Source organism: Orycteropus afer, unplaced genomic scaffold, assembly GCF_000298275.1.
Source record: "Orycteropus afer afer isolate SDZICR_OR568_19922 unplaced genomic scaffold, OryAfe1.0 scaffold00028, whole genome shotgun sequence".
Classification (NCBI taxonomy): Eukaryota; Metazoa; Chordata; class Mammalia; order Tubulidentata; family Orycteropodidae; genus Orycteropus; species Orycteropus afer.
The window spans coordinates 16,165,410-16,176,213 of NW_006921615.1; the positions used below are offsets into that span (position 1 = coordinate 16,165,410).

The following is a 10,804-nucleotide window of genomic DNA, read 5'->3' on the forward strand; positions in this document are numbered from 1 at the left end:
TTGCTATAAATTGGCCTCTGATCACTGCTTTTGCTGTGTCCCAAAGATTTTGGTATGTTGTGTTTTCATTCTCATTTGGTTCAAGGAATTTTTGATTTTCAATTTTTATTTCTTCTCTTACCCAGTCTTTCTCAAGGAGGGTGTTGTTTAGTTTCCATGTGTTTACTCTTTTTCTGTTGATCTTCCCATTGGTTATTTCTCATTTGATAGCATTATGATCTGAGAAGATGCTTTGCAATATTTCAGTGTTTTTAAATTTATTGAGGCTTGCTTTATGGCCTAACATATGGTCTTTCATGGAAAAAGTTCCAGGTGCACTGAAAAAGAGTATATATTGTGCTGCTGTTGGGTGAAGTGCTCTTTAGATATCTGTAAGGCCAAGTTGGTGGAGTGTGTTATTTAGCTCTTCTGCATCTTTGTTGAGTTTCTTTCCAGTTGTTCTATCTTTCAAAGAAAGTGGTGTATTAAAATCTCCCACTATGACTGTGGAGTCATCTTTTTGACTTTTCAACTCTTTTAAAGTCCGATTTATGTATTTTGGGTCTCTTTCATTGGGTCCATAGATATTTATTATGGTTATATCTTCATGTTCAATTGATCCTTTAATCAATCATTATATAATGTCCTTCCTTGTCTCGTATGGTGGTTTTTGTCTTAAAGTCACTTTGATCAGAAATTAATATTGCCACTCCTAGTGTCTTACAGTTGCTATTTGCTTGATGTATCTTTTCCAACCTTTGATTATTATTATTGATTCAGGTGTGTTGGGTTGCTCTGCTGTTTTCTTTTGTGATGGTGGAATCACTGTGTGGAGTGTGGAAATGTGTTTCTGTTTGTTGTAAAGAGGGTTTAGAGTTCAAAGCGGGAGGTTTTATGGTAATTGGCTGAATATGGTTTCTTCTATTGAATGCGTGAATTTATTGGTAGAGAAGGTGGGAGCAGAAGAATGAAAGCTTGGTGTTGCTAATGTCAGTTTCTAGGGCTTTGCGTTGGCTATTATTGATGACGTATTTATTTACAAGACCACAGCTCAACCTCAGGAAAGATTCCTATTGTCAGGGTGTCACAACTTTCTGCCAGGTTCAGGCACACTCAGAGATCCCGCTTTCGTGGCCCCATAGTGCCAAAGAGCGGCTCCAAGGCAAATTCCTGGATTAAACTCAGTCGCAGCTTCTTCGTTCTTCTCCCTGCCCCGTCTGCCCGTGGTGCTGTCGCAATCCCGCCAGACTGCTAATGGCTGGCTCTGGAATTTGTCTGTGATACCGCCCACCTGTGGCGCCAAAGATGTGTGCAATTTCAGCTGTGTTATAGTCGGAGGAGTACCTGCTAGTGACCTGCGGTCTCGATATCTGTGACAAAGATAAGCACGCTGTCTCCCAGTCTGACCCAAGCCCACTCTGTGACCTGCTGGGAGGGGTGAGAGCTCGCCTTCCTGGCGCAACAGTGAGCTCTCTGCTTGAATCCGAGAGGTGGTGCCCATGCCTGCCTGCACCCAGATGACCCAAATTACCAACAAAATCAGCTGCTGGAGGCAGGTCCCTGCCGGTGCCTGCTGGAACACTGGCGTGGTCGCTGGTATGCTGCTATAAGGTGTCTTCTTTCTTGGCTTGGGGATCTCAGGTGGCTGCCCTCGCCCACCAGTCAGTGACTGCCCCAGGGAAGTTTCCAGTGGCCTCTCTCGGCTGCTCATCCATCCTCCGCCGGGTAGCCCTTTCTTAAATAATCTCCCTGTGCCTTTCCTCTAATTCTGATCTTGTATGTTTGGTGCACTCTGATTGAGTTGTTCAGAGCACCAAAATTCCTAATTCAAACTGTTGCACCTAGTTTTTCAAGCACTTAGATGCCAGAGGGCAATAGCGTGGTGCTCACTGGCAAGACTCCATTTTGAATCTATTTCAGGATTCTTTAAGTTGTGTAAATATATTTGTATGATTACAAAAATAAATATTATTTTTTTTTTCTGATAGACTTTAACAAAGGTATCACTTAATAATTGTTGGAAGCAAATGTCAGAGAGTTCTTACAGTGATGACATTAGGTGAAAGAAGAAAATTAAATGTTATGAACCTCAGAATAATCTCCATAATTAAAATATTTGATATTTATGCCATAATCATTACAACTTTGAAGTATTTACATGTTGTCGTTGTATGCCGCCAAGTTGATTCTGACTCGTGGTGACTCTATGGAACAGGGTAGAACTGCCCCATAGTGTTTCCAAAGCTTTAGTCTTTACGGGAATAGATGAAAACAAACGGAAAAACCACACCTGTTGCTATGAGTAGATTCCAACGCTATAGGACAGAGTAGAACTGACTAATAGGGTTCCCAAGGCTATACTCTTTATGGGAGCAGACTGCCACATCTTTCTCTTAGGGAATGGTTGGTGAGTTTGGACTGCTGACCTTTAGGTTTGCAGCTGAGTGCTTAACAGTTTTGTTGCCAGACTGCTTGAATTTTCATATCCAAACCAAAAACTGAACCCATTGCCATCAAGTTGATTCTTACTCATAGCAACTCTATAGGACAGAATAGAACTGCCCATGAGGTTTCCAAGGCTGTGCAGACTGCCACATCTTTCTCCTGTGGAGTAGATGATTGGTTGGAACTGTCAACCATTCAGTTAGCAGCCACACTTAACCACATAGACCCTTAAGGAGAAAGGCCTTTGCTGCTTAACCTTCTACTCCTCGCTTAGGGTTTTCCTTAACATTGGGTATGAGAATAGGAGCGTTGCTTTTTATTGAAATTAGTTTCTTATGGGGCCATGTCTGTTGTTATGTCCCATCGAGTTGGACCTGACTCATAGCGACCCCTCCTTGGGGGTTTGAACTGCCAGTCTTCTAGTTAGCAGTCAAGTGCCTTAGGCACTATGCTGCAACTTTATTAGATAGTAAGGATTTATTACATGAACAAATACATGTAACTTTCTTAGCACAGTGTATGGAACATAATAAATGTGAGCTTATGAACTAATAGAATCCCTGGCTTATGCAAATTTTTAAGTGCTCAGTTACTAATGAGAAGGTTGGTGGTTCAAATCCACACAGAGGCACCTTGGAAGAAAGGCCTGGTGACTACTTATGAATGATGGTAGCCATTGAACAGCCTGTGGAGTGTAGTTCCATTCTGAAATGTGCGGTTGCCATGAGTTGAAGTTAACTTGATAGCAAGATTTTTTTTTTTAAAACGGACTAACGGTATTATTACTGCAGATAAATTTTGCCCCTTTCTTGACCTGGATTTTACTATATTGTTTTGCATTTTATGCATGTGTATAGATGTGTATATGTGTATGTGTATGTTTATATATAAAAACAATATATTTATGTACAGTAAAACTGTGAAAGCTGTAACCTGTGTAAGGCAATAACCTGTCAGAGAAGGAAAACTAAAATAATTTCCATTAATAGAGAACAATAGAAAAGTGATAAGACTACATCTGTTAAAGGTAGAAAACTTGCTAGACCCAGAAACACAAGGATGTACTGTTGAGTTCCAGCTTTCACAGGTTTCACTGTATAATTTTATGACATTCACAAATTACATCTTCAGTTGGGTTATATTTATTATAAAAGATGTTGTTGTTGTTACGTACTGTCAAGTCGGCCCTGACTCATAGCAACCCCTCCTTGGGTTTCTGAGGCAGTATCACTACGGAAGTAGATTGCCCCATCTTTCTTCTGAGGAGTGGCTGGTGGGTTTGAACCGCCAGCCTTCTGGTTAGCAGTCAAGTGCCTTAGGCACTATGCTACCAGAGCTCCCATTATAAAAGATAGGGATATTTTTATTTATATGTTTGAACCTGGATAGTCTATAATGTGGTCCATTATAGACACAACCACATAGTTGATGCTTTTCATCAATTCTTTGAATCATTTTATAATCTTTCTTTCTTTTTGTAGGTACAATTTAATTTGAGATCTATGTGAAAAATTAACGTACCATTCTTTTCTTTAAAGGTCTCCAAGGGAAAGAGCTCTGTAGCTTTTTCTACTTATTAGTAACTATAAATGCTTCAGGGAGCTCTGGTGGCAGTGGTTAAAACATTTGCCTGCTAACCAGAAGGTCAGTGGGTTGAACCCACCAGTCGCTCCACAGTAGAAAGTTGAGGCAATCTGCTTTTGTAAAGATTTACGGCCTTGGAAACCCAATGAGGCAGTTCTGCTCTGCCCTATAGGATTGTTGTGTCAGACTTGACTCATTTGCAGTGGGTGGTGATTATGTTTTTGTGTCAACTTGGCTGGGCCTGGTTGAGTGGCTGGGCAGCTGGATGCAGTATTCCGCATGATGAGGCTGGTAATCAACTCCATGGTGGAATCCACTGTGAGCAGCTGAGTAGCTGCCTTAGGGAATGTGGTCTGCTTCCTGTACATAAGCAGAAGCCTTGGGGAATGGTCTCTAGCTTATGGCTTGCTAGAATCCTGCTTGTCGCCATGTTGTTGCTCAGCAGCCTGCTATGCTCTGCCGACTCTGGGACTTACAATAGACTTAAATGAATGGCTTGCCATGTGGTTTGGTAACATCGGGACTGTGCCTTTTTCCTTATCAACCTTGGGCTTGGCAGCCTCAGCAGCCAGCAGCTGTCTGAGTGAAGAAACGCCTCTAGCTCCAGTGGGCCGGGAGCTGGAGGCAGAGCTGAAGCCCAAGGCTGAGGGGCTTTCACCCAGCCCCTAGAGCCTGGCACTTTGAACTTGGACTTAAAGCCTCCAAATTGTAAGATAAATTCCTGTTTGTTAAGGCCATCCCATTTGTGGTATAGTCTTGTTAGAACACTAGGTAACCAGAACAAGAGGGTTTTGAAAATTGCATCTTTTTTTTTTTTTAAATTCTAGAAGAAAAGAACAACTGAAGAACAATGAACGAACCATTGCAAATTAAAATATGGCAAAATAAATTCAGAGAAGGGTTGGTTGAAAGTGAGTTGAGAAAATTGCCCAGAAAAAACAACAAAAAAATCCTCTGCATATTTATACTCTAGAACATAAGAATATGACTAAAATACCTTTTCTTTTATCTAGAATATGTTTGATTGAAAATAGCCTTGCTGGTTACTGTACTTGTTCTCCCCATATTTTCAATGGATTGAGGTGTATGAAGCAGCTGGTTTTCTCAGTGGCCCATGGGAGCATGGGAAGGAGAGTTTGGGGCCATGATGATGGTTCATCACTTGACCCCATCCCAGGGCTCAGGGCTCATTGTTCAGGGTCTGCCCAAATCTATAGCTCTGATGGAGTGCTTCGTACCTACAGATCATTCTCTACAGAAGATGACATCTTTGAGAAGTGACAAATCGTTGGTCCATTTATGTTTACATGTACTTGATGGGGCTTGAAATCCAACATTGTTGGTGTTTTCTCAAATTCTGAACAACAACAACAAAAATGGTGGTCATATTCTGCTTTTTATATGGGATCCTTTTTACCAATGACATTCTAATCCTAATAAGGTTTTTGTGGGGCTTTTTAGGGCCACCTCTGAATGTCCTTACAAAAAGTGTTTATGTGTCTCTGTTTTTCTTTTTCTGGGACTCATGCTCATGATTGCTTTTTCAGTAAGGTGTGTGTTCCTCCCCCCAAATGGGGCATTATTGGAATGCAGTTCAGATTTTTAAAAAGTATAGTGGAATGTTTACATAATATTATAGAAGAATATAACTTTGAAAAAATGTTCATGAAAAAGTTGTAGATATGTTTTGAATTAGTAAAATTTTATGTTTATGGACTTGTAGAATTTTTCCTTTATAAATTAAAAACCTGGGAAAATGACTTCTAAGTTGTACATGAACTTTCCTTGACCTGAAATTAAGATTATTTTATCATTTATTTCCTTCCACAGAAGTTATGTTTAGTATTATAGTCAGGTATGTGGCGGGTTGTGGATTTTCTGACATTTAATATGTGAATCAGTCCTTTAGTTCAAATGGAAAGATGATGACTGTTAGTTTACATTTGCAGGAAATTATTCTTATGTTCATGTGTCTCTGATTTTAAATCTCTGAAGAGAAGTGTTTCTGTAGTAAATAGTTTTTATGTTTGTAGTTAGAAGTTTAATAAGTGAACAAACAACAATGCAGATCAGCTTGTATTGCAATAAATTCTAAGGAATTACCAGGCAACTTTTATTGTACTAGAATTAAATATAAAATAAACCCATTGACTAGGAATTATAAAATAGTTGTGTGTAGTTTTAAATCAATGACAATATTTATTATAATCAATTTTTTGTACGTTTGAAAGTATAGAGTTTTAAAAACCAAATGTTGACTTTAAACAGTTTTTCTTTTAAAATTAGCAAAATTTCTAAGAATGACTTTTTTTCTATTTTTTAACTTAAAATGGTCTGTGCACTTTTATAGCTAAGATACATTTTCCATATAGAGTAAGTTGTCTGTGTATTTTGTGGCACATAAAGGTTTTGGCATAGCCTGGTACAGAAACTTATTAATGGAAAGTTAAATGACCTTTGGAACATAGGGCTCATAAGGTGTAAATTTTGGGGCCATTTCTAGGGTTCTTTTGCTATGACTCAGATAATTTAAATTTAAGTCTTACATATGGTCTTCACAGGACACCTGCATATTTTTTAAATTTTTACTTAAATGTTATCTTGGATTATATGGATGTTAGAAACAAGTAATTTATTATAAGTGGAATTTTCTTCTCATAGTGGATATAGACACAGATTCTGTCAAGCACAGGACCATCTATCACTTGTGTGTGTTAATTGTCTTCTTTTGTAATACTGAAATTTCATTACAAAATATAGAATGGATATTTGCTGAGTATAGCTGTATATTTTATCCTGTTCTTTAAGCTTTGGTTTAAATAGTTATGTACTTACTAAGTCTATCATGCAAGTGATTTTAAATACTGATTTGTCTATATGTAAAAGCTTTGGAGAATCATAGATTGCAGGAGAAAGAATATCCGTATGAGATTGAAATCTGAATACTTGGGTTTGAGATTGGCTCTGTCATTTGCTTTCTTTATGGACTTAGACATAAGTGAGTTAAGAATTGTCACCACAGCATTATTAGGAGCACTGAAAACTATGAACTAAGTGAAAGGTCTTTGTAAAGCAGAAGATGATGCATATTTCAATTATTTTATCTTGTATGCCATGGTTTTTGATCTCAGACACTTTTGAAATGAAATAGAGCTGATTGAAAAAAGGTTGAAATCACTGAAAAATGATTTGCTAATGACAGAAAAGGACACAATTTTTGCTCCAAATACATGTTTCCGTGTGAGTATGTATGTATAAAAAAAAGATGATGATATTTTATTTAAAAAAAATTTAGTAGTCAAAGAGGATGAATGGGTAAGTTGTTCTTTGTTATAAAGAGAGTAGGGACCAAAGACATTGTTTTACATTGAAAGTTCAGTATTCAAACTTTGTTTGTCTGAATTCCACCCTTTCTTATTTTTCTTTTTGTCTCAAGAGGTCTAGTAGGAGGAAGGGAAGATAGTGATTCATTTGCAGTTTAATGATTGAAATAGCAGGTAGGACCTTTGTTCCATTTTTTATTGCCAAACGTTTGTTGGAAGCTTCAGTTTGTGGGAATTTTAATAATTTAGTAATTTAATATTTATCGATTGCTTGGTATGTTCAAGTATTATTATAATATTATTTCTCTTCTTTAATCCTTACAGCACCTTTATAGAGAAAATGTTGTTACCATCATTTTATTGATGAGCAAACAGTATATAATAGAAATTGAGTAAGTTACTCAGACATACAGTGATGGTAGAGCCTACGTTGGAACCAAGATCTCCCTCATTCTATAACTGTATGTTTACCACCAGACCATTATGGCCTTGTTCCCTTTTGCAATAATCCCATGACTTTAAATTTGAGCCAGAAATAATTGCATTATGCCTTTGAAGAACCCAAACAATAAAGTCACTTGAATCTTACACCTTTAGCAAAGGCTAAGATTTAGATGTTTCCTAGGATGCTCACCTCTCTGCTGGAGCTTCATTTGATATGAAGGTCAAAGTCACAGTGTGGGTTGATGGGAATCTGGGGTAAATAGTCGGTTCTCACTTTTGCTGATTTTGAAAATCCTGTGGTACTCTTGGAAAGCAGAGTTCTCTGAGGGATGATGAGTTAATATAGTCGAGTCTTTGGAGTTCCATAACTTGGGAGATAGGCCAAGAAGTGATATTGTTCTCGGATTTTGGGTTCTAAACACTTGTAGAAAGTCCAGTATTTCTTTTTCAAAAGTTGTGTCACATGTATTATTCCTTGTTCAATATTGCTATCACCCCTACTTTGGGCCCTAGGACTTTGTACATAGACTACTACATAAGCTTCTTATTTGGTTTCTTACCTTTAGACTCTCAATTCATTGAAACCTTTCTACTATTGCCTGGTCTATTTCTGTAGGAATTTCCTGCTTAAATTCTATGTTGATTTTCTGGGCTGTCCATAATTTTATTTCTACCACTTAACATGACTTCCCCATGTTCCACAGCTCAAACCATGCTTTATAGCTGATGGTTATACAATTTTTCTCCATTTCCTCTCTTACCACATCACTCCTACACTCTGAAAAATCCCTTCTTTGTCTGTTCCACCTGTAAATACTTTTTATATAATTCAAGACCTGGTTTTATTTTCCTACTTGGAAAACTTTCCCTGCTTTTCCTAGTCCTCATTGATCTCTCTCTTCTTGGAACCTCCTGAACGATACACTTTTAATATCTTCTGTTTTTATTCTTGTTGTTATTGTTCATAAGAGGCAAGTATCAAAATAGGTCATGTATTCTTTCATTAGGTAACATAGGGCCTAAGGCACTTGACTGCTCACCAGAAGGCTGGCAGTTCAAACACACCAGCCACTCCTCGAAAGGAAGGTTGGGCAATCTACTTCCGTAGTGATACCGCCTTGGAAACCCAAGGAGGGGTCACTGTGAGTCAGGTCTGACTCGATGGCACATAACAGCAACAATCTCTTTGATGCTCAACAAAATCTGGGTACATAGTAGATGTTAAATCACTACTAGGTAGATTCATTGCCTCAGTATTGGTACTCACTTTAGCAATGTGCTTAGAATTAAATAAAGGAAAAACCAGAATACCATGTATGTATAGAAAAGTGCTATGATGTTAAAATTATTAGCTATTTCCCTGATGTGTTTTTTCTCTTTTGCCTCACCAGCAATCAAAGAGAAGTACACAGACTGGACAGAATTTCTCATACGTGATTTGACTGGTTCACGGACAGCACCCGCCAACTTACTGGAAGGTGTATGTATTATTGTTATACAGCTATCTATGTCTGAAGCATCACAGTTACATGAGCTCAAACCTAGCAGCATTTTTGCATATATCCTTCTTCAGATAACATGTGAACACACAGATTTCCATATCCAAATAGCTTAATTACCTGTTCTTTACTGAAGTACTTAGATTACTGATTGTAACAGCATTAACAAATGTTCATCTCTGGTACAATCAATAAATGGAAAACGTGCTTTCATGTGAGTGGAATTTAAAATAACATTAGGATATTTTTCTACTATTCTATAAATTTAAGCCTTGATCCTTTATTAGTCAACATAAATAAACTCCTGTAAAACAACTGTTTTATGCAGATGACAACTAAGTATATATGTGCTCTGGTATAGTCTCGAGTTATTGTGATAAACGGTTCCATTAAATATGCCATTTCTGATGGATGACCCTGAGAGTTGAACCTGTATAGGTTAACTCATAATTGAGCTAGCTTACTTTATAAAAAAGGAGCTCTGGTGGCATAGTACCTAAGGCATTTAACTGCTAATCAGAAGGTTGGAGGTTCAAACCCACCAGCCACTCTGCAGAAAGAAGACTAGGCAGTCTACTTCCACAAAGATTTACCACCTCAGAAACCCAAAGGGGGTCGCTGTAAGTCAGAATCGACTTGATGGCAGTAGTTTGTTTTCTTTTTTTTCACTTTATAAAAACGAGAAGAAATGGCTAACTATATTTAACCATATTTTGAGGTGCTGAAATAAAAATAGTTATGTCTGAAATCTTGATGATTCATTTGAAAATAATTTTATAATAAAAGATAAAATATTTTAATGTTTACTAGAAGGTTGGGCAATCCTACTTCCGTAGTGATACTGCCTCGGAAACCCAAGGAGGGGTCGCTATGAGTCGGGGTTGACTCAACGGCAAACAACAACAACAACATATGTAATAGAACAAAAAGAGAAATGTACTGTGTCAGAGATAATTATTGAATTGCCAAATCTGTTTTAAGAATGCCCCTAAAAAAGGGAAAACGAATAACATGGAAATTTGTATGGATTTTGGTTATATCATTATTCCCTTAATTTTAATCTTTCCCTCTCTCATAAATGCACACACACACACACACACACAATTTAGAGTACTACTGTCTAATGTAGAGTTAACTGAGTTTTGTGAAAGTTTTGCCTGCTGCATTTGTTTATTGAATCTTAACGTCTACTATTGTTTGTTGAAAAAATCAAAATGATGATTGTTACAAAATGATTTCCCATACATATGGAAAAAATTTTATTATGTTGGTTTAAATTTTTTAAAACATATTTACTTATGAGATTGGTTGCACAAACACCTTTTTCAAATGCTAACATGGGCTAAAAAGTTTTTTTGGATGGGGCAGTAATTACATATTCTCTGAACCTGCTAACCATCAGGATAAGTATAGAAATAACTTTATATAATAGTATAATCTAACGGATTATGAATGTGCGCTAAACATGCCATCTACTGGTGGCATAGTGCCTGAGGCATTTGACTGCTAACCAGAAGCCTGGTGGTTCAA

General features: G+C 37.4%; 1 protein-coding gene across 1 annotated transcript in view; it reads left to right on the top strand.

Moving 5' to 3' along the window:
* Window positions 1-10,804, top strand: part of SFMBT2 (Scm like with four mbt domains 2) — a 299,808-nt gene that overhangs the window by 131,667 nt on the left and 157,337 nt on the right. Inside the window, exon 4 of the mRNA XM_007935449.1 lies at window positions 9,167-9,255. Coding sequence (XP_007933640.1) covers window positions 9,167-9,255 — 89 coding nt within the window. The remainder of the gene's footprint in view (window positions 1-9,166; window positions 9,256-10,804) is intronic.